We start from the raw sequence: 25,275 nt of genomic DNA, 5'->3' as shown, positions 1-25,275 counted from the left end.
CACCAACGCACTAATAATGGTTCCAAGTAGCTCCTGTGACAGCGAGGAGTGTATTTAGTGGGACACCAGAGCCGGCTCACTCACCCAGACCCCCGACTTCCCCCCCTAATGAGAGATTGATGGGGTGGTTGTGTAGGTAGATAATGCTAAGTTAATGAGATGTCCTATTCCATGCGGCTGTTTGCAGTTCCCTGCAGAGTCACCTGAGTGTGTGTTGATGTATATTGCTGTCTGCTCTGGTGTGTGTGTGTCTGTGTGTGGCTGCCTACCTGTGTGTGTGTGAGCAATATATTGGATTCTGGATCACTGTGTGTGTGTGTCGTGTTTATAGAGCTGTTTTTGCACATTTATTTACCTCTGCTCGTGCTTGTCGAGTGCAGATCTGTCATTTATTTCATATCCAGCAGCAGTCTCGCACTCGACAGGAAATGAACTGTCAAAATTTCTAAAAAGAGTGAGGGAACAGAAAGGGTCCTAAGAGGAGGAGGAATTAATAAAGGAAACAAAGAGCGGGGGAAAGATAATAAAAAATAGGCAGAAAGACAAAGAAAAAAAAAAGCAATGAGACTGTTAAAGAGTTGTGGGAACAGAAGGGATTTTTTTTGCGATGAAGAAGGGATAAGATAATGGCAGAGAAGGGAGATAATCACCTCCCTCATGGCAGGTACATGTCTCTAATTGGGAGTCCCACTCCCAGGCCGCTCTCCCCCTCTTTACTTTTCCTTCAATCTCCTTTCAGACAATGCGGTGTGAAAAAACGACTTTCCTAATTAATGCAGATATAATGATGGGTCCAACTGTGGACCTCTGCCCCCTCAGAATGTTGATTAAAGATCTCTGTGTGTGTGCGTGTGTGTGTGTGTGTGTGTGTGTGAGTGTGTGTGGAGGCGGGGGGTGAATCTACCCGGCAGCTCAGCCAGATAAACATGGGATTTTTGGATAATTATATATTTATGTGTAATATAATTATATGTATATTGATGCTGATATTCCCTTTTCCAACAATACTGAATTCTATATGGTTTCCGCCGAGATAATTGCCAGTCTGCGTTTGGCTCACGCATAATGTGGGAGTGCTTAGAAAATCTAAATATTTCAGAGTTTGAAAAATAAAAATGAAAGCATCTGCAGGAAAGAGAAAAGATGCTGAGGCAGCGGCCACACGGTTTCTGTGGCAAGTGATCACCAGGAAGTGAGGTGGGAAAAACATTACCGCTCTGCACCAGTGGTTTCACCTGGGAGAAGAATATAAATACAATTATTTTCTTCATCAGTCGTACTAAGTATGTGAAAACAGGCATGAAGGTCAAGGTCAACCAGGTCAAATCTAATAACGTTACCTCTTTAATACCGAACATTTTCTTTTAAATACGGGTTTGCCTGCTATAAAAGGGCACTGGTTTCCTTTCCCAGTGCCATTAGAGGAGTTTACCTTGCTTCATGTTCAACTTCAAGAATGCACCGACACACATACCAGAGTAGACACTCTACTTCCTGTTTACACTGGCACACACATGTTCTAAGACCACTACCTGTTCGTATGGCCTGAGTGATTAGATATCTCCTCTGGTTGGGGTTTGCCAGAGCTCAGCGTGTTAGTAGTTAATGCAGAAATGGAGTGCACCGGAGATTTGAGTGTTAAGCGCCGCATAAGAAAAGCATTTGATCGCCTGCTCCACACAAACAATGCGAGCGTTTGACCTGCCGCTGGCGACAATAACCCTCGGGGGAGTAAATGAATGGAGCAGGTTCACTAAAAACAACACTAATTGGTTCGCAGGATGGCGGCGGGGCCCGTGTGCCGTCCCTTTCCCGGCATTTCACTTCAGCTCCGTAGCCCCGCGCCGCTCCCGGCCAGGCCAGCGGGTTACCATTCAGGCCACGTGTCTGCCTGTAGCAGTAATGAGAAGTGTCTCGCTGTTAATGAGATAAACACAGACGTTAGATTGGCTCAGCAGGAGCTCGGAGGGAAAGAGAAGTAGGGTGGTGGTGAGAGATGAAGGGAGAGAGAGAGTGTGGCGGGCCCGGCGGGAAAGATTATGTGAGGAATATGACATATTTCGAGGAAAAGCTTTGGTTAATTTCCTGAAAGTGCGACGCAGATCTTCATTAGGACTCGAGCGGAGGTGACGAGTTTATTGGTCCCCGCGAAATGAGAGAATCCGAGCTCCAGGGCGATAATGATGATGATGGTCGTAATGGCAAAGTTGATAAGCCGAGCCCAACGCGCCGCGGTGCAACGCTTCCATTGGACACGATGCTAAAATATCCCGGCTCCGTGTGCAGCGCGACAACTACACCCTCACACTGTCGCCCCCTGCTGTGACATAATACCCATATCTATCATTAAGCAGTCGTTTTCCAGGCACAGACGCTAACGATCGCACAGGAGTTGGAGTGAGTCTGCCTGACAGTGGGCGAGCCGGCGTATGTTTGTATGCATGTGTGTGTCAACACTTGAGAAGCTGACGCAACGTGGAGTGTGTTGTGTGTTTGTTGGAGTCAGAGCCTCTTTCATCAAACCCAGTGAGCTCTGTTGCTTGAGAGAGGTTCACTTTTTCATCATAAAAGCCTCCAAAAGGTTCCCATTGAAGCCCGTAATCCTTCCCTCCAAAATAAAAGTGCATTCGGTAGACCTGGGTAGTACATACCTGAGGTTTCAAGATCAGTAAAGGGAACTGGAAGTTGCGGGGATAAGCTCTGCACAAACCAAACCACACCTCCAGTTTCCCTGATTGCAGAGTGTCTCTTTTCTTGTGTCGTCCAGGTTTGGCAAGAAGAAAGAAGACAAGAGCAAAGATGCAGCGAAAGCGTCCAAGAGTAAACTGGAGGCTCTGAGTGAGGAGGAGCTGGGCAGGACTCCTGACACCAGAGATGGGTATGAATCACTCAAAGATGAACCGTCAATAACCAAAAGAGGAAAGTGCTGAAGAAACGGCCGTAAAAAGCAGGATAGAGGAGTTGTAAATCCTCCACAATGTATTTGTACCTAACTCTGTGCTATGTGCCTCCTCCTCTCTTCTCTCAGCTACGACCCGCGTTACGCTGAGGTTCACTCCGGCCACCTCACCCCCGACTCGGCCTTCTTCCCCGACGTGGAAGACGATGACACTGACCCCAACTACGCCCGCATCAGCAACTTCCGCCCGGCGCCCTCGCCTCAGCCGTTCATCAGTCGCACGCCCTCCCCTTCGGCAACAATAGGCGGACCCAACCCGTTGCTGGCCTCCGCCGAGGAGCTGGACGGGCTCTACGCCAAGGTCAACAAGCCCCGACCGTCACCGGCTCCGCAGAACCAGCATCGCACACCAGCTAACAGGTGAGTCAGCGAATGGAAGAGCCAGGTGGAAGAGTCTTTGATCAACTTCCGAGGACCAAACCGCTGATTCTCTCTTAATTGTGTCTCTCAAGGAGTCATACATCTGTGTGTGTGTGTGTCTGTAAATGTGTGTATAGCATTGGCATCTTTGCTTGTGTGTGAATACACAATGTTGTGCATGAAGATGTGTACACACAAGGTCAAACGCCACGCAATGATCAGCGTTCATGGTCTTCCGAGTGGGACAATGCATAAAACATGAGTGCATGCCCTCACTGTAGTAACGTTCTCACCTGTACACACACACACAAACACGCACACACACACGCACACGAGTATGGACTCACATCCATATAAGAAGGTTCCAGGCGCAGCACAACACATCCCTCTGCCCTCTCTTCGTGTCTGAATTTTAAGTCAGATATAGATTTGAATGAATTACTGAAATCACTCGGGACCATTTGAGGAGTTCATTGACGATTAATATGTATGAACATCCACACCGCTCTTGAGGAGGACCAGGAGAGTTACACACTTGTGTTGTGTTGATGCTGCACGTTTCAAACTAGACTAGAGAGGCACTCAGAAAAACGCACACTATCGCCCTGTGTGTCCTTCGCTGAACCGACAGATCAGCCACCATCACGCTGCTGACGTACAGTTGTATTTAAGTGGTATGAATACCTGGTAGGGGGCTTTTATGGTAGTGCCATGAAAGTGCTTCTCATCTAGAGTATATTCTGTAAATTTGTTCTGGGACCTCAGAGTTAAACTTGCAGCTTCTTTTGAGAGAGAGAGAGAAGAAAATCTAGAACTGACTCTAATGCAAATTGATCTGTTCCCACATGAAAACTTTCCTCATCTCCAACTCTTGAGAGAAATTACTATTGACTTGCAAATCAAAATAAAAAAAAGAACTAAGCCCCAGACACCCAATCTAATCCAGAGGAAGAGAGGATGCAGGGGGAGGAGGGAGAGAGGTTTGGACACGGACACGGAGACAGATGGGAACGGAGAGAAGTGACAGAAGGGAGGAGGAGAGAGAGAGAGAGAGAAAAGAGTGAAGGGAACAACGGAGCCAAAGTGGAGGGGAAAGAAAGAGAGATAGGGACGGAGAAGCGTATTAGATTCGAGAGAGAGAAGAAGTGACAGAGGCGAGGATGCAGACAAAAGAGGAGGAGGGATAATTAGCCACAGTCTAGCAGGCTGACAGATCTGTTAGACCACTTTAGCTCTCATCCACTAGTGGTGGGTACTTCATTACCAGCCTGTTTTCTCCCTCTCCTCACTTTCTCCCTCCGTCGCCGCGTCTCCTCCACTGTCACTTGTCCACCCCCCCCCCAGTCGCTCCTAATGTATATTAGATCGTCTTAAGCATTAACATGATGAATGAGGAGGCTTCTCTGGCTTGTTAACTCTGACAAAAGTAAAAGTCCAACTAGAAAGTAGAGGGCGTCTCTCCGCCAAGGCCCAGCAGTCTCCTTGGATTCTGCACCAGATCTGTCACATGTGTTCAGACGTGGGTCTCGAACTGTTTTCCCACCGTACTGTCACATGGGCTCACTTTACTGGACATCTTACTGGGAGAAGAAAATAGAAAAGTAACATATTAGCTGATAAGATGATGAAAAACGACTAAACAATTCATCCTGGTGTAATATCAAGTACTTGTTGTGTAGCCGTAGACCGTCATTGTGTCGTCAGCCATTTATTTGACAGGCGAGGGAAGTGAGTAGGTGGACAACCAGCGACAAGTGTCCCGCCCCCCCCCCCCCCCCCCCGCTGTCGTCAAACCAGGGTCAACGCTGTTACATGCTCCAACACTGGAAATAGTCTCCAATAAATGCACAACACTATTTAAGTCCTCCCTGCTCGGAGGTGCGGCTCTTCCCTCTGGAGAATCTGCTTTTAAATACCGGAGCAGCCGCTCACACGACCTCAGGTGCGTGTCCGGGGTTCAAATCCCACAACCCGGACATGCTCCCCTCATTGCCGGCTCTTTCCGTTCCAACTCCACCACCTGCGGCTTGGGGCGAGGACGCACACGTCTTCAGAGAAAGACACAGGCAGCAGCCGGTCATGGCAGCCCCCCCCCCCCCCCCCCCGCCTGCACACGCCGGCCCACCCACATGTAATATTTCTGCAAGGAAGCCTGGTGTAACCTAGCAACAATGCTGTGTGTGTGGTCCGGCGAGTTTCATACCACCGCATGACAATTATTGGTCTGAGCTCACTTGTGTGTTTATGTACAGTGTGTGTGTGTCTCTGTGTGTGAGTGTGTATTTATATCAGCAGTCCTTGTAGAGCGGCAGCAGCCAAGCTTTAATATCTGTTTCTGTCATGACGCAGTCTAAATGATGCCGATGAGGAAATGTGTTTAATATAAGAGATGCTTCTGAAATCCCTCGTGTTAATTCGGCTTTATCCGAATCAATGCACACTTCTCACGTGTTGTCATAGTTATGCCAACCGAGACCTCCTCCCCCCCCCGTCAGCGCCCCACCGGTGGACTCCTCGCCTCCGTCTCCCTAATTTACCGTTGGACATTTTCATTAGGCACCTCAATGGCAGGTGTGTGCCGTGATGGGAGTCACATTTGATTAGCGGCGTGCCAGAGGCTGACCTGTGGAGAGAAAAGGTTAGCTATGCTTGTCAAATTTTATTAGCCAGGAGGCGCTCTTTTGTAGCCGGAGCAGGAAACGGGCAGGGAGGAGATGAAGGAGGAAGGAGAGAGGGCAGGAGTGGTAAAGACTTGTGAGAGGTGTGCTTTTTAGAGAAAGGCGCCATTGTGTTCGGGGAACAGGAGCGAGGAGGGAAGATGAAGCTTGTAAGCCTAAAACGACAAATTGGCAAACACGCTCCGAGGATTCTGCCAACAGTCCGTCAGACCGGTGCGACTAATACATTAAATATACAGAAGAGAAGAAACAAGGTCTGGTGTTGCTTTTCTCCTCCGTCCATTTCACCCCCTCCATTCCGATGCAACAGTTTCAAGTGCAAAGCAGAAACCGCATTAAGACAATTCACACGTTTTTCAGAAATTACATCTTCCACATGTCTGCTCCTGTGGATTCAGTCGTCCGGCAGCGTCAGAGAACAGGATGTGCTGCAGCCGGGGCTCCCGAGTGCCACCGATTTCATTTTCATCTGACAAGTGCAAATAAACATTTTCGTCGGGCGCATCGATGGCGCTTGACATTCAGCAGGTCTGGATTAGCTTGTGTGTTTGTGCGAGTGTGTGTGGGTGTGTGTGTCAAACGGTTATTTTCCCGCCTGGTTTCCCTGGTGACAGACACACACAGCAGATAGCCCAGTGTACGTGACCATAACTTAAATATGATTTTTTAAATATTTGGCTGGAGCCAGTGTAAAAAGTCCTTTTTGAGCCCTGTCTTGTTCTCTTGAAAACAACAGGCATTTATTATTTTATCATTTGCGTCTCTTTCTGAGCAATTAAAATGTTTCTGTTTTATATTCCTGCAGCTTCCGAGTGTTCTTTTATTCATGCCCAGCTACACGGATGAAAACCGGCTGTTACAGGAAGCCGGTGTTAGATTGTGAGTTAATCAGGTTTGATTTTTATGGCTGTGCACTTGTTGCCTAACAGAAAACAGATACATGATGAGTAATGGGCCTCTTCTATAAATTGGGGTTTTCTTAAAAACCTTTGACCGGCAGCGGATCCAATGTTTTGATCAGTTTAACAAAGCAGAGATTTATTCCTCCTGACAAAATCCCTTAATCCCAAATATCCGAATCACAGCGTTTTTAAATTTCCACAGACATGAGCTGCAAATGGAAACATTATTCAGTTATTATCTTAAAGGGACTTAACATAAATTGTACATACTAATGTCAGTTTGTTGGAGAAGTGGAAACAGTTGTTGCTCTCGAAGGCCCTATAATATTCTAAGAAAGTAATTTTTATTTTGAAAGATGTAAGCATTATATCGTTAAGCATCATGGGAAATTAGTTTTTTTCATTTAAGGGATTAAAAATCAGGATATTACACCTTTTGATTCTGATGATTTCTTCCATAAACCCGCCATTTTGCTAAATTGCCCCTTTGAAAAATGAGAAAATTGACATTCTCATAATTGACTCTCATATACATGTTTCATTGTGTCGTCAAGTTAGAACGTCTGTAAAACCAGTACAACCCTATAAAAGACCAGTTGTAGTTTGGTGTGGCTGGAGTCCGCGCCAGCGTCCTCCCCAGAAGGTTTCAGAAACAGATGGAGGATAAAGTGCTGCCTCTCTTTCAACAGGAAAAACCCTCTTTGTCTCCGTTTGGAGCTCCACTGAGTTCCTGTCCGACTCTATTCCCAGTATAACACCAGGAAACCAAACATTGACCATTCACTTTGATGTGTGCTTACCTCCAGCGTGCAGGCGGCAAAGAGAAAACCTGCCTTCCTGAGCTTTTTATCCCCCCCCCAGTGTATTTTGTTTAAATCAGCTAGCCACAGCGAGGAAAAGTCGCCAAACCAGCCGGCGGCGGCGGTGCACACTTCCTAATTAGTCTGCCCTCACACGGGCGATCACCACAGGGTAGTTGCTTTTCTCACACTCTCTCTCTCTCTCTCTCTCTCTCTCTCTCTCTCTCTCTCTCTCTCTCTCTCTCTCTCTCTCTCTCTCTCTCTCTCTCTCTCTCTCTCTCTCCGGTTCGCTTTCATTCGACGGGTTGGTTTTGTTCTCACTCCAGTTCTCTCCCGCTCTTTCGTTCGCTCTTTTTCCAAGTTCCCGTCCCCGTCTTGATGCCGCCGCCTCGTCTTTGCTCTGGTTCTGTCTTTTGACGCGTCTTTCATTCCTCATTCTCATCTTCTCCCTCCGCTCTTCCAGTCCCCCCACACCCCCTTTGCTCAGCGCGCCGTCAGATCATCCTGCGGAGTCAGATACTCTGAAATATGGATGAAATGTGATAGTTGAGTGGAATCAACCTCTGTGGTCGAGCTGATACAGCAAAACAGGGCTTCATTGAGTTATTGATTGGTCGTAGTTTACAGCATTCACATGTCAGGCACTCAGGGCGACACTCCTGTGAGACCTCGGTACATCCCATATTCAAACTTCTCTCTAAAGGAAATCAATATAGAGAGAGATTCTCTTATATATTTTAAATGTAGTCAATATATCGTTGTATAACACAGTCTCTTATTGGTCTCTTTTGGCTTGAGCTGTTTTCAGACATTTCACGGAGTTTAAAATGTCGATCAACAGCGGATATTAGCTGCCGATGACAACGCCGGTGCCTCCCAGTCTCTGTCCAAACACGACACAACCGCACACACTGCACACGCTACGCACACGTGTGTTGATACAGCCTCACGTGTCCGTCGCACCTTCGTCTTTCACTGTTTGCTAAGTAACGCAAGCTGCTGAATTTTCCAACTCGTAGCAAACTGCTTCTGAACAGACCACGTGCCCCCCCCTCCCACCACCTCGATGTTCCCCCCAGAATCAACCTCTGTCTTCATCCCTTAATATGATGATATTTGTCGTTGTCAGTGATGGAGGCGGCGGCGTAATGAGATAATTACAGCGTTGTTTCATTTGGAGAGCGACGTGCACGCTCCATCAAAATGGCAGCCTTAATTACGGGCCCAGGGATTGGCTAATGGGTTTCGGTTAGGAGAGGGGTGGCGTGAAAAAAAGAAACAACAACAACAACCTCGTCTTGGCTCTGTGCATTCATTCTCCAAGGGTCTGTTTGTTTGTGTGTGTGTGGAGAAGGGGCTTGTGGGTAATAAAAAGTATAAATAAATGATACAAGGGATTAAGTGTGAACAGGAAGGTCACCCGCAGGACGCAGAGATCGCTATTGATTGGCTGCATGTGTAGAAGCAACAATTAGCACGGCCTGGTGATATCCATCTTTGTATAACACAAGTGTGTGTGTCTGCGTTTCGGAAGCGCCGCTGAAACTTTTTTCCGGGGGAAAGTTCCTTCCAAGTGGCAGCGAATCAGGATCGAGCGCTGCCCCCCCGAGCGCCGACAGGGACTCGGCAGCGGAACGAGAGCAGCACTCTGCATATCAACGCACCCGGCAGCCACAAGTGTGTCTGTGTGTGTCTGTGTGTGTGACTCAGCCCGCTGAGCTGGATCGAAGGCAGGCGGCATTAGGTCGGGGAACAAAAAGTCAGAGTTCCCCACGTACCAATACACAACCCGACGCAGAAATACACAACTCTAACCGCCCCCAGGTCGTCTTCACCGACACGTACACACACTCTGCGTCCAGGTTCCTAATTAAAGGCCGGGTCACAGGAGAGACTGAAACAGGTGAGCCACGCACTTCACTAATGAACTTCCCTATCTGCCCTGTGTCTCCCGCCCGCTCTCTCTCTCTCCTGTGCTCCGCCTCGGTCAATATCCGCCTGGAGGTCGGAGCATTTGACTGCACGGTGCAGCGTCGCCTGATGGAGACTGTGTGGGTGTTTCACGTGTCAGACAAAGGCCCTCCTTGTGTGTCTGTGTGTGTGTGTGTGTGTGCTTGTTTTAGTTGTGTTTTGAGTTTTTACAGATGCAGACAAAGGGTGGAAAGTTGACTTTTCCTCAGGACATGTATCTCAAACAGCCAACATGCTGCATATCAGTGTCAATATTAGATACTTGTTTCCAGTGCGGAAGTTGTTGGCCGGGAGGTTATGTTTTCTTTCTATTCTATGTTATTAAATGTTTTGGTTCATTATGAAACTGTGGCAGAATAATTTTGAATATGGCGTGCCACCACAGTCTAGATAATGAATGGGAAACTGCTTTAGCCTTGGTGCCGGTGAGTGCCCTTCTCGTTTGGTATTTAGCAGGACTAGTGGAGGGATTATCACGAAAGATGCAGTATTGGTCAGGAAAGAGAATCCATTAAATATTGGCGCAGATCCAGATCAGAGGGAAGATCAACAACATTGTGAAATAGGGCATCTTTCAACATTTCTCAGAGAATAATTCATGGATCTTGAAGGAAAAAAACCAGACGTATTTAGTGTTGGACCTGGATCTAGTGAATTTAAATGTGTTTTCATAAGTTGGGCCTTGGCAGGGGGGTGCACACTACAGAGTACCCTTCCATTTTGCTCATATATTCTACATTTTCATCCTTTTGGTGACTTTGCAAAGGTCGGATTCAGCAGGATCATCTGCCTGCAGCTGCTCCATGTGGCTTTTAGAGTGAAAAGCCACATCCATGGAAAGTTTTGATACCATTTCTGTTCAATATCTTTCTCTCTAAGCTGCAGAAAGTTCAGTTGAGGCCCCGATGTCTCTGCAGAGGCAGTAATACTTTGTTGATATTATCCGTCTGGTCTTCCTCCACCGTCAGGGGCTGAATCTGCGACGCCAAAGAACTCCTGTGGATTCAACACAAGATGAAGATGTGCTGAAAATTAGACTCAAAATGAACAGACAACATCTGGACCTCAAAGTCATGGAGTCATCCTAGAAATCAGTTCCCACCAGAATGTTTCTGTTTGGTTTCGTTGACACCTTCCTCTCTGTCTCTCCACAGTGATCCGCATTTCCAAGGGGGGGGTCGGGAGTACCGGCCGACCCGCGCCGCTCCCGTCTACGAGGAGCTGGACTCCGCGCGACGCCGAACTCTGGACAACGACCCGAACCGGGTGAGTGGCCTCGGGAGCGTAGTCCCGGAAATGTCCTCCAGTGCTCGGTGTCTGGTTCAAACCTCAGTGAAAAGCTGGACTACATGTGTGTGTCTGTGTCTCCGGCGCACCGCAGCGCTCCTTTGAGGCCGGCCTGTTTTCTCCGGTGTCTATTTCCAGCTCTCTTGTTAACATTTGGAGTCGCCGCGTGTCACTGAGGCGGCGCCCGCCCTCCTGCTCATTTGGTTCATGGAGAGATCTATTAGGCTGGTGACATTTCCATACACACAGCTCTGTACCTCAGCCTTTCTTTTCTCTCTCATCCTGCCTCCGTGAGGAAACATGATAGTGTTGTCTGCTCCCAACCTGCTCTACCTGCTTTCTGCCTCTCATTTTGGAAAAGAGCAGCAGCGGTCTGAAGCCACTCACTGTACTGCCGCTGCCTCTCCGAGCCAAGCTGCAGCGCTAAATGTCCCTGAACCTGTATTGATCCAGCCCGAGGAATCATTTCATTTACCTCCGCACTCTCCTGAACTCAGCATACTCGCCATGGAAATCGATAGCCATTTATCAGCCATTTTAAAATGGGATTTCTTTAATAGTGAGCCCAAGGATGCAGAAAATCACATTTTGATCCGAGTCAGAATCGGCGAAAGTGGCCGCGGCGATTTGCAAAGTCATTTCCTCAGAACAAGATTTATTTTTCATTAAATGACACAACTGAGCAAAGAGAGAATCCGAGGCTTCTGGGAAATATGGGATGGATTTACTGATGGCATCTCCGATACTCAATCACCTGACACAACCTGCGTCCTGCTGTGCTCGCTTCCTCGCTTATTAGACTCTCTGTTTATTGAGCAATGAAGCCCAGAGAACCAGGCTTCATTAGGCGCTCGCAGACACACACCGCGGCTGCTTGCTCTGCCCGAAGGGCTTCGTCACTCATTACACATCCCAGTGCAGCCTGCGTTTGTGCCTGGGTTCACTGGGAATCAGTCAGCGCCGAAAACTCTGATGCAATTAAAGTAGAGAGAGTGCGAAGGACAACCTCTGATCTGATTGTTATTTTTCTCTCATGAAAAGCAGGCGGCGGTGTCCACGGCAGAGGAACCCAGCGGTGGGCTCCTCCCCCGAGGAACCCGATAATGAAACACCCCACCAGCAATCATACACACATGCACACAGGCAGAGCGAGAATAGAAAGTGAAACAGTAAAACATCTGGGAAGTTACATGGGGTGAAAAAAAAGAGAGAAAGATGATAATGGAATGATGAAGGACAACTGAAAGTGTTAAAAATGTTATATATTTAGAATTGAGTGTACATATTTATTTTTTTCTGTTGGAGGCGAAGACAACAAGCCACCCCCGCTAGTTTTTCTTCTTCTTCTTCTGTTTTATTCTGTCTCAACTTCCTGCAATCGGTCTGAACGATCCCTAACATTTTAACAAAATAAATCCTTCTCACTATTTAACATCACATTTCGTTTGACTTGTGTCATGTTCACTTGATGCTTAACTCCTGCCTCTTTTTGATGATGATACAACTAATCATTATCAACTGTGAGTTAAAACAACCTGCTTTCGAAACTTCATAAAAGGGCATCAGCATTTATACGACCTCAGAGCTGCTCCCACCTTTTATTTTGGCAGCTGTAAAAATCCGATGACACCGCGTTATGAGAGACTGTCGTAGGTGAATTACACTCGGGCTGTAATGTAATGTAAATACTTTTTGAAATAACACAAAAAGGGCCACTGTACAAAGCTCACGCAGACACAGACACACACACAAACGCCCTGGAGAGAGTCGACCACCGAAGAGTAAGCAGAGACGTGAATAGATGTCCTGACCACAGTCTGAGCGTTTCATCCTCACTTTGTGTTTATGTCGGCGAGGGTTTACGTTACCCAGAATCCTCTAGCTGTGGAGATCAGGAGGAAACACACACACACAAGACTTACTTTACGTTTTAGGATGACAAAATAAAAGCACCTTCCACTTGAAACTGAATGTTTCTATTCTTACTGAAAATATTTGCATGGAATACGACTTTTTGTGTGGCTGACAAGATGGAGTTATCATCGTCCACTCCTTTTAATTCATCAGCACACATCTACCTTTTCTCTCTCCCTGTACGATACGTGAGGAGTCGAAACGCAGACCACTTGAGCTCGGCACTCACTCGCCTCGGCCTTGTGTGATCAGCCATTTAACAGCTGCTGCTACCGCCGCCACCATCACCAGGCTGCTGCCGCCGCCGATGCTCTTTTATGGCCGGCCATTTCTGTAGCCTTGAACGGTTGAAAAGGTTTTCAAAGCTCTCCACACAAGGCCAGGAGCCACCATTCTCGCTCCCCGAGTGGTGTGTGTTTGTGTGTGTGTGTGGTTGAAAGAGGAGCTGAGTGTGTGTGTGGGTCTATATTTGTTCAGCTAAAGGATGCTGGGTAACACGCTAACCCGAGCTGACATAAGCAAAAAGCAGGGATAAAAGGCAGCGATTACGATATCTCCTTATGGCTCTGTTTATTCTTTCAGCAGCCATTTATCTGCATGATCTGGATGTGGAGGGTGTGTGAGGCAAGAAGCTTTTATGTGGGTGTCACTGGCTTTTTTGTGTGAGTGAGTGTGAGTGTGTGTGTGTGTGTGTGTGTGTGTGTGTGCACTTAAATCTAGTTTCATAAGAACCTCATGTCCCCGTCCTCATTTCTTTCCTCCACCTCTCATCTCCCTCCGTCTCCGTCCGTCTCTCCCTCTCTAATTTGACCCTTCCCCTCGTGTTCCCTGTCTGTGAATAGGTCACACTTGTAATTATGACAATCACACTGTCCCTCTCTCTCTGTCTGTTTTCTCTATATGCTAATCATAGGCTCTCTGTAACATCCTGATGGCTAATTAAGTCTTTTTATAGACTCCTTTGTTCCGTAAGGTTAAGTCTGGAATAACTTTTCACACCCGACGCCCTATTGTTGTTATATTCATCACCGTCTTAAAGTCTTTTATTATTTCACTTTCTTGTAACGTTAAAGCTCCCGAAAAGCTTGGGCCTACATTTCCCATGATGCAACCAAATCCTATCTTTTTAAATTGCCTTTAAAATCGAAATCCAAGAATGTTTGTGGATTGATGTGGCTCATGACCTTATATGTCACTATTTCTCCTAGCATCGTACATACGTCCTTCCAGCTCTACTCTGGATTGAGGCTGGGTTTTGGAAAATGGAGTCCGTTCCCACCGTGCCCATTTTCCGTCAGGAGCCTTTTTAAATCGAGTGTTAAAAGACAGGTCATCTCCTCTTTAGTGGGTTTTCTTACCCTGAAGGAAACTACTTCATTCTTTCATTCATTCCCCTCGTTGCCCCTTTGCCCCCTTGTGGTTGTCCCTGTGCATCGTCTGCAGTCGCCCTGACAAGAGTCACTTATCCCCCCCGCTCTGTGATGCAGCTGAACGTCCAGGGAGCCTCACATGGGTCTGTCTCCCCTCTGGTCATGAAATGTTTATCATAATGCAAGTTTGCTGTATGTGCATTACGGCTGCATAACAGGGCCAGTGGAGTGGAGGCTTGTTTGCTGTCCTGGTGTCGGAGGAACACACACACACACACACACACACACACACACACACACACACACACAAACTCATGCATCTTATCTTCAACTCATTACCCTGTGAATCGTAAACAACGCTGGCAGCACATGTGACACCCAAATGAACACAGGAGTCACAGAGAACCACACGCGCGACTACACACTCCGCAGTCATTACGAAAGACACACACACACACACACACACACACACACACAAACAGAGAGAGAGAGAAACTCGTAAGTCCAGATACCACTTGTCATCCGCCGCACAGCTGTTTTTTTGTATTTCTCTCTAATGCCATGCGTGCGGACATCCATCACCTTGATGATGTTTTAATGTCACATCCTCGGGCTGTCTCAATCTCTTGCCCCCCCCCCCCCCCCCCCCCTCGCTCCCTCACTTTTTCTCTCCCCTCCCACACGTCGGCCATCACTTCATAAATAAACCCCCACATCATTAAGTAAACACGCACCGGCCTGTCACGGTGATAGATGGCCTACACACACACACTAAGGCACCGGGGATCTTTGTAGGGTTCTTCATGCCCACAGGCAAAAGCCCCGGTGTTGTGTAGTTGTTTTCGCCCACAGTCCTAATGAATGTGACCGTATTCGCCTGTGAACTAGTTATCACCAGCAGCACTTTTTCCAAAGACACGTCTGCAGGCACTTTGTGTTTACATATGGATATTTTGCTTTTGTTTACTGGTGCGATTACCGAGCTCCCACTGCGTCCCAGTGACTTGCCGCCACCGCTCTCGCCGACACCTTCTGCCGCGCACAATTCCGACTCCTGTCTCTCCCAGTGTAGACACCGACTCACACAGAGCGCAGGTGTAATGCATGTGCTGGCAGGCTGCTCCCGCTGTGCGCCCACTGTTTAGGGGAAGCTGCAAGAAAAAGAAGCGTATCCCGGCAGAAGCTGAGAGGAGGGGGCCCGAGGGCAAGGAAATGGAATGAGGGATTTAAGTAAATGAGGAGGAATGGGAGTGGCAGCGAGGAGGCCCGGCGAAATGGACCAGGAAGTGCATTGGTGAAAGAGAACACTGGATGTGATTGGGAGAAAGAGCACAAAGGAAAAGTGAGAACAGGACAAAAGCAACAGGGCAGCATGGAAGCAAATAAGATGTAAAGAGACGCCTTGGGGCGAAGATGGGGGGGATGAGAAATGGCACATCTAACGTGGGGGGTGCTTGGCACAAGGAGGAGACAGATGGCACGGAGGCACTGACATATACGACTGAAGGAATGGAGAAGGGGAGGGGAAGGGAGAGAATGACGTGGTGATAAAATCAGGTGGAAAGATGAAGCTGAGGTGGAAGAAGAGGGAAGCGAGCGCCTCCTCCTCCCCCTCCCCCCCCCCCCCCCCCTCTCCTGCTGAAGTGTCCTTAAGCATGACATTAAATCTTTGCTCAGTGGGACAAAGGAAAAGGAAATTTCCCATTAGGGATTAAAGATGTTTTAATTCGAGAAGTGTGAATGAAATTACATAGCAGGTAGCAGAAAGGAATAAATGTAGAGCTTCTGTCTGTTTCTCTGAGTTCTTCAAGAGAGAGAGACATTCTTCACCTTTAGCCAATCAAATCTTTCCATCCTGCATGAAGCTGCTGATGCTGCACACACAACACACACTCTGCAGTAACACAATGGCATACACATACAATTACTTCTTTATTCCTCTCTACCACAACTGTCAGATCCTTTCCTGTCATTAAGAGTTACCGTGACATTATAAAGAAAAAGCTTGTATCGTTGTTTCCGATCTTGTCCGACTTGTTAATTAGTTAAGACGAAGTTTCAGTTCATAAAGAAGATGAATTAGATATAGAGGGAGAGAGAGAGTGAGATAGAGAGCAGCTGGTCCGGGGGCGTCTCCCTGAAGCAGGCTGCACTAATGTTAGTCTAATGTTAGTGTTAATCAGGTTAGCATATGCCATGTGTGTGTGTGTGTGCGTGTGCGTTTCGGTGTGTGTGTGTAGATTTGACGTTTAACTGATGCTCCTGTACCGATTTAATGAGGAACGAGAGGAGGAAAACTGGCCACACACCATCACTCAACATCTCTCCCACTATGACTCTCTTCCCCTCTCTCTCTGAGACACACACACACACACACACACACACACACACACACACACACACACACACATTCCCCATGGATAAAGCCACATTTGAAGTGCTTGGATCACCAGGCAAGTTCCATTAAGTCCTGCTTTCTAATTTCACAAACATTCTCACAAATATAGAAAATGTAATTAAGTCTTCCCTAACCAACACACACACACACACACACACACACACACACACACACAACAAATGCATGTATACTCATGAACACATCAAAAGCATGGGTACACAATACTTATGAGCACAAACTACACACAAACCAACATGCTCGCACACACACGTTTTATAAGAGAACTTTAAGAGGTTGCATACCACAAACACATAAAAAGACACAATGCACTTCAGAAAGCTCTCTCACAAACACACATACATAAACACGCAAGCACAAACACACACACAGACACAGACATAAACCTTTATGAGTAATTCAGTAATTACAAGAAATAGTGCGCTGATCCTGGAGTCCTCGTCACCCCCCTCTGAGATCACCCTCTCTGCACGTACATCACACACACACACACACACACACACACACACATACACACACACACAAACACACACACACACACACACACATGCACATGCACACATATAGCCCAGTGCAGCTGTGGAGGCCTGTGCTGATTAAAGGCTGCCCGTTGGTCCCTGACTCTGGACCAGGCTGAGCTCTATTCTGGCCCCGTCTAATTGCACAGGCCCCACCACAAGTTAGTGTTTGGATCATGCACCCCAGAATAATCCCGAAACGAGCTACTGGGACCAGCTCCTGAAACACGCAGTGGCTGAAGAGACGGGGAAATGACAGAGGAGAGGTAAAGCGGGAGGTAGAGCTTACAGTGAAGCGCTCTGCAGTCTGTTAATGTCGGGGTTTAAGGTGATAATTATAAAATGAAAGTGGTGCTTCAGAGATTGTTCCTCCTTACAAGCCATTTAGTCCCAATTCAGCCTTGCGAGCCCGTTTTAGTTCCGGCGTTTGCCAGCGAGGTGAGATAATTCCATGTTTTGCAATTCAAATTTAATTGAATTTTTGCGCTAATACCTTTTTGTGTTCCAGAATGCTGCATTATCAGGAACTGATGCTTCATGAATATTCTGAAAATAAATGGACTTGCTTATTTGTTTCTTCTGTTTTCACATCAGCTCAAACCGCGTGTGTATTTGTTTGCAGATTAGAAGCTTTCATTTCCAGCCTGTGCTAGAAACGGTTCCAGCGCTCGAGATCATCTCGCGACGGCCTCGCACCCGTCACAATCAAAACACCCGTATCAACTTCTCTGAACCACCTGCAGCCTGATCTTCTCCTCTGCGCCGCCATATGCTCACAAACAATCCTGAATAAACAATACCTCTCGCAGCACTTTCAAACTTCAGGAAGGTCTGGAGACGGCACATTATGCGACAGGTTGTTCGCTCAAGTATTTTCTGTCGCTGAGCTGTTAAAGTGATTTTGTTTTTGTCTTCCGTTCTTCTATATCTCTGGTTTACATGACTTGCATGTTTTCTCTTTGAACTTGTACATTGCAGTATCTTCCTATAATGTGAGGAATCTCTGAATGCATACATGCGAGTGCAAGCTGAAGACAACAATCTGTTATTCATAACTAATTTTGGACTGAACAGAACTTTTTATATCTTGCGTTTAGTCTTACGGACCACTCAAAGGTCACATTCAGCCATTCATACAAAGCTTCTCTTTCTATCACACACCGTTCATGCACTGCCCCAACAGTCGTGGGGAGGGGAGGGGGGGGGGTCTTGCCCAAGGACACGTTTACATGCCGACTGATTCACGTTGGCACATGACGGCTGATTCTCCAGTTCAGAGTTCTGCCTACTGAGTTGAGATGCGAACGGCTCTTTGTACAGCAGGAGGGGTTGGGGGGGCTGGGGGGGGTGCAGTAGTACAAACGTGGCTGTTTAGAATGGGCACTGCTCGAGGAACATAAAAGGGAAACATCATAAACACTAATTATAATGGTTCCTTTCAAAGGCGCCAGTGATGAGTCCGCTTGCAACTTTGATTCTGCTAAAGAGCAGAGAGAGGGAGAGAATGAGGATTCACTCATTTTTATAATCCCTCCGTAATTTGCTATCACCACACCGCCGGCTCCTGGCCATTAGCTCTCATCTCCTCGTTTGATTGGTGCTCACACAGGAGCACTTTGCCCCTTTACCGGCTCTGAAACACACCGGCCCCGGCTCACACTCCCGGGAAACAAAGACAACAGAGAACATCTCTTTTCCGGCTTTATGTTTTCTAACCAGCGCTATCAAGAGTTCTGTGTGGAGCACCTTTCCTCTTCTCAAAGTCACAATGAGCGATTCTGTCCACGGACTCCCTCCTCTCTGTCCTCGTCTCTGCAGCTCATCCCTGAGGCGCAACACGTCCCCCCCCCCTCCTCCCTGCCTCCTCCCTGCCTCTCTTTTGTTTTAAGTAAGTTCATTTTAATGCTGCACAGCGAGCGGGTGAGGAGTTTTTAATTTTTTTGCCCCCCTCCCCCCGCTGCCTCCTCTCCCGCCTCCCCGTCTGGTTTCAGCCATGGCCTGCAGGGACTGATTTGGTGTCTGTCTTTATCCTCACAGCTTGTCTCAGGCCGACGGGCAAACTGCAGAGTGTGATCTGTCTGCAAGTTGATAGAAATCTCCCGTTCTCCTCCTCCTCGCTCTCGCTCGCTCGCTCGCTCTTACTTCAATAGTGCATCACCAACTCTGTGTTTGGATTCGAGAGGAGAGGGTTCGGTACCCGACAGTGTCTCAGAGGAACATTGAGTTATCTTTCGAGGAGGACTTGATGACAGTGGATCCTTATATTTCCCTGAAAGTGTGAGAACGCTAATGTCTGGGTCTGTGACAGCAGAGCTTCTGTCACTTGACGTGTGTGAAACTGGCTGAAAACAAAGAGACGAATGTCTGCACCCTGTGTGAGACCAATCTGGACTTTCCTGAAGCCGAGCCGGCCGCTCACTGAGGAGCTGGTGTCGAAGGGAGTAACATCAGAGCATCTAGGAAGCCGATGGACGGTCACAGAATGGTGACCTTTAGGAAGGTGACAACCAGGAACTGTTTAACCTGTGCTGTGGACACATGACTGCAGCATGTGTGTGACTGGAACGTTCAAACACATACGCACACACACACGCACACACACACATACACACACACACACAAACACACACACATATTCTTTGTGTGACGGTTGCATCACAGCTTGGTAAATAATACACTGAACATAATTCTTCCCCGAGTAAGAGAGAGACATTCCTTCTCTGGCCATCACGACCTGGAGAGTCATGGATGAAAACAACTACACACACACACACACACTCACACTCACACTCACACACACACACACTCACAGGGGTATTTGGATGTTATTTCAGTGAGCAGTGGGGAGGCAAACAAACCCGCAGAGGGGGAGAGGAACAGGGACACAGTCCCAGTGAGTTAATAAACAACACCCCATGGCCACGTTCATGGCCACACACACACACACACACACACACACACACACACACACACACACACACACACACACACACACACACACACACACACACACACACACACACACACACACTCAATCACATGGAACAGGTTTAGGAAGCATGTTGACGTCAGACTGATGCGGTAACATAATAGATGTATATAAAATATATGTATGTATAAAATATAATTTCACAAATTTGGTTTTATCAACAGGAGCCGATGATACAGTTCACATTCAGAACAATCTAGTGAGAACACGTGTGAACTGTGTCACCCCCTCAGAAAGAGAGGACACAAAATGTTCATGGCTAATTGCCACTTTCTCTCAAATAGTCTCGTCCTGCATATCCTGTCTTATTGTGTTTTTCCTCTTGGAGCCAGCGGCTTTAGCACATTGTAAATAAATCAGTTTAGAACACAAGCTTCCTCCGATGCATGTAAACAACATTCAATCTATTTAGAGTTTGTGTAAACGGTTTAATCCAGAGCAAGTTTTATTTGGACAGATAAAGTAGCCCGCGTGGAGCCGGTGCCAGTGAGAAAAGTTGTCTCCGCTAAGGAGTTGAATATTATCTTAACACTACTTGCTAGTCCTCACCAGGAAAGATTAACTAAGCCGAACACACACACATCCAAGTGATAGTCTGATCCCGACTGTAGGTAAATGTGAAGAGCGACTCCGAGGTCAAGAGTTGAGGCCTAAATAAACAGTAACAATGAAGACAATTACCAGGAGATTGGCCTATTACCAAAATAGACTGCATTCCAGTCTGAGTGTGTGTAACCTTTGGTCCTATGTGCGTGGGTGTGTGTGTATACATGTTCGATGCATGTGTGTGTGTGTGTGTGTGTGTGTGTGTGTGAGCCATCTGCTGCTAACGAGCTCCGAGTGAGCGGGGTCCAGGTGTGGGGGTGTTTAGTGTTCACTGGGGGGCAAAGTGAGCCTCCTGTGCGAGATGTATCCACACACACACACACACACACACACACACACACTGCCTCCTAATCCAGCATAATGTTGTTGTGTTGCCAACAGGCTCGACCTGACGAGCATGAAAGAGCCTCTTTGACCTTTGTGAGATTTTTATGTTGGTTATTCGTCAGTGATCAAGAATGGCAACACCTATATGGAGGGACTAACTTGCTTTCTATTCTCAGATAGTCCTCTACTCTCCCTTTCTCTATCGACACTAAAAGTCGTGGCCCATATTCCAACATTTAGCCACGATCTGTTTTCCACCAGCTTCCTTTTTCTTGAGATCAGCTTTATGCAGACTCTGAGAAAACGGGGAGAACCAGGCCGGCACTCAGGAGAGCGACTACCTCCGCCCAGAGCCAACAGTCCCTTTAAGCCAAGTTCACAATATTTCTTCAGTCCGAGCCTGAGAGACAACTGACTGGTATTCTGTCTGTTCTATCTGTTCTATCCGAACCCGACCGGAGCCTGATGCAATTAATATCAGCAAAACAAAATGGATAGAGGTAATCAGATGCTTTTTCAAGGTTGTGGACAGAATCTAAATAGATAGATGCTGTTAGACACACATCAATGTTTCAGGCTTTTCCTGTTTGAACAGCTGTTTTCACAATTTTTCCGAAGGCCAGATGTTTTATTATATTATATTTCTTCTTGTATCAGCAGAGATCTCTTTAGAGACAACGTGTGCACTTGTACAAACGCAGGCATGTGCACGCATGTGCAAATGTCTGATTCCAAGTTCATACTCCCAGCTGTTAACAGCTAGAGGCAGCAGTAGTTAGTCTCTCTGCGGCTCATAAGTTCTCGCTGTTGTTTGTCTTGCGTCCACCTACGCACACGCCACATCTCTAGCAGCGTCTCCTCCGGCTCAATGCACTCCTGCTTCTCGTCTGTTCCCTCAACTCCGCTGGAGAAAGTCAGCAAAGTTCGTTTTTTTAAGGGATGAGGGAGAAGATGGATATCGGGTGGATTCTGTATTGTGCCTGAGTGTGGGGGTGAGGTTGCCAACAGAGGGCGGGTACCGGGTGCCAGGCGGAGGCGCCGCGCCGAGACACATGCTTAATTAGCATCCAAGATGGATGGAAGAGGGGGGGGGGGGAAAGGATGGATGGATGCGAGGAGGAATAGATGGCAACACAGGAGTCTAATTATGCCATTTGAAAAGAGACGGCAGAGGGAAGCGGCTTGGAAAAGACAAATCGGAGTATCTCAGTCGCGGGATGAAAGCTCTGCTCCGGCATCGTGTCAAAGCACTTGGACTCTCGTTTGAGCCTCATTGTATAGATGAGCATCGAACATTTACAGCAAAGCCAAAAGGGCTCCAAGAAATCCATTTCCTGAGCTGCGGCAATACTTACTGATGAATGCGACAGCTGTGCTGCCAGAGTAGATTGGTGTGTTTGTGTGTCTCTGTGTGTGTGTTGTGTTGCAATGCTTATCATCTGGCACTGTCAACGCGTGGCTTTCTAATTTGGAAAAATGGAAAAGTGACTTTCTGCTCATTCACACTCTTGAAGTCGCCAAAGCGTTCTGTCAGAGTGTTTGTCAGCTGCTGCATCGCCGCAAAGGCAGTGACTCCACAAAATCCAACACTTCACAGGAGAGATTGTTCCAATGCATTAAGGCTCATTTCCCCCCCCCCCCCCCCCCCCCTTGTTGAGAAAGTGTCTCGAAAGGTGCACTCTGCCGCAGCAAGTGTAACAAAGTCTTTTTGTGTGTTGTGTTCTGATTGTTATCGTCAGCCTCTGTCAGCGCGTTGGTTGTCTAATTTGGAAAAAATGGAAAAGTGACTTTCTGCTCATTCGCACTTGCACACGCGCCAAAGTGTTAACACGTCTGAGATCTCTGGGTATGAATAACACACAAATGCAGCAAATGCACAAAGTCTTTTCAGAGTTTTTCCGCCCGACACTAATGAGGAATAGGAAATTCCCCGTCATGTGCGTGTGTGCGTGTGTGCATGTATTGTGGTCAGTCCGCTGCCATCTGTACAAAACATCAACTTCTCCACTGATAACCACACACACACACACACACACACACACACACACACACGCTCTCACTGTAGATGTACACAGCAGCGTGTCAGGATGAGGACATGAACCTGCAGCCGCGTGTCAGGAATGGCCAAGTGTGTGTCATCGCCTGTGAAGCCGCGGAGACCGGGCGGTTCGATTCCACGGGCCGGGCCGCGGCGCCTTCACGGAAACCTGGATGAATTTCATATCGCTGTTTTACCAGTTTCCATGGTGAGGCCGTGTCGTCCTCTGCGTGTTTGTTTACTTGTGTGTGTGTGTGTGTGTGTGTGTGTGTATTTCAAGGAGTATCATCTGGCACTAAAGCCGGTTGTCTAAATTGAAGGAAATGGGCTTCCGTCTGAATCGCACCCACATGACGGACATCCTTAATCTGTGTGTGAGCTAATAAAGGGATCATCCAGACCTCGGGCTGCGGGCCATTATGTTAATACAATCAGAGGACACAATATTTCACTCGTATTATACAAACACACATTTCCTCCTGTCCTCATCATTCTCTTCCTCAATCCCCCTTTCTTTCCTCCTCCCTCGCTTCACACTCAGAAGATGTATTGTGCCCCGCTCAGCACACAGAAGGTCCTCCACCTGAGTCCCGGCGTCCTGCTAAGACTAATGTCCCCTTTACCTCACATTATGCTTTTTTTATGCATAATGTCCCCTGCGCAGCACAGACACACACACAGCACACACACACACACAAGATGGAGCGTTCACTTCCCGGCATCATATTAAAACCTGCACAAAAAGACACACACACCCTCCCAGACTGCCATAATATTAACATACACACACACACACACACACACACACACACACACTGGCTCTTGCCCCTGCCAAGGCCCTGATGTGCTTTCACTTCCTGGCTCCCATTCAGGGACATTAGAGCCGCCGACATTACAGAGACATACTAATGATATCAGGTAATGCTGCCACATTGACATGCAGAGTGAGTTCAGGCTCCTCCGTACATGCAAAACAGAGCAATAGCCCGGTGTGTGTGTGTGTGTCTGTGTGTGTGTCTGTGTGGTTGCATCACTTTGTCCACCCGGATCAAACGCCTGACTGTTTACCTCTTTAGATTTCCACACGCGTCTCCGTCAAACCTGCGATTGCTTGTTCATGCGTACATGTGCATGTGGGGTTATTGTACATGTGGCTGCTGGCGTGTGTTTGACCAGCTCTCCTGTGTATTTGTGTGTGTGTCTGTGTGTGTGTGTGTGTGTTCTGCTTACAGTGGTGCATTGTGTGTTTGACTGATGAAATGTCCGTTTGAGTAAATAGCCCGTGTTTGTATGTGGAGAGCCCGGCATCTCGATTGCAGATAATTGAAACTGTATGTTCTCTCCCTGTCTGTCCGCCCCCGCCTCCCTCCTCTTCTGCCTTCAGGCATGGTTTGTTTAAACCCTCTGCGTATTGTGTGAACTGAAGACCGTGTCCACATGTTACGCAACCAGATTAAAAACACAGCTTTGTTTTTATATTTGACCATTTATCATGCGTTTTTCTCTCCGGAAAAAATGACCTGAAAAATTCGTCTTTTCCACCAAAAAGCACACGAGCAAAGAAGCAGACAGTAAAGGCGTCCTGGCTTCGTCTTTATGTTTATCTTTAACGATAATATCGTGAGCATGAAAAGTGATTCCACTTGTGGCAGGAAGAGTTTAGGGGTCTCATTAATGAGCGGCAATAAACAACCGATTTTGTATCTGTGCTGTCGTTTGGTGACGGAAAGTGAAAGTCTCAGTGAGGGACCGGGATCACCACGAGCCTCCAGGGCAGAGCCACACAGATCCCATAAATCTGAGGACTGAGGGGATTCTTCCAAGAGATCTTCCCTCATCTGGTGTTTTGATGATGGTGGAGGAGAGCGTTATTATGTTCCTTCGTAGATTTGGCTGCAGTAAAGTTCATAAACCCTGCCACTGTGGTTCCGTGTCCCGATCACCACTGGCCCCGAACACGCGGGATGGCAGCGTTTGTATCTGGGCCATTTCTGGTGACCCACCATGTTTTCTTTCCTCCTCATTTATTCATTCCCTTTCCTTCCATTCGTCGGCCATGTGCAAGTCCTTGTGAGGAGATGGAGGTGACAGAACAGAGGCTTATCCTGCTGAGAACAAGCCGTGCCACCGGGCTGCGACT

At 47.5% G+C, this 25,275-nt stretch overlaps 1 protein-coding gene across 2 annotated transcripts in view; it reads left to right on the top strand.

The window, feature by feature from the left end:
- pard3ba (par-3 family cell polarity regulator beta a) overlaps positions 1-25,275 on the top strand; it is a 125,650-nt gene that overhangs the window by 86,260 nt on the left and 14,115 nt on the right. For both annotated transcript variants that reach the window (XM_062380477.1, XM_062380475.1), the window contains 3 exons: positions 2,768-2,878; positions 3,029-3,319; positions 10,825-10,936. In XM_062380477.1, coding sequence (XP_062236461.1) covers positions 2,768-2,878; positions 3,029-3,319; positions 10,825-10,936 — 514 coding nt within the window. The remainder of the gene's footprint in view (positions 1-2,767; positions 2,879-3,028; positions 3,320-10,824; positions 10,937-25,275) is intronic.

Source organism: Platichthys flesus, chromosome 22 (assembly GCF_949316205.1).
Source record: "Platichthys flesus chromosome 22, fPlaFle2.1, whole genome shotgun sequence".
Taxonomy (NCBI): Eukaryota; Metazoa; Chordata; class Actinopteri; order Pleuronectiformes; family Pleuronectidae; genus Platichthys; species Platichthys flesus.
This window is presented reverse-complemented; position numbering and strand designations above follow the sequence as displayed.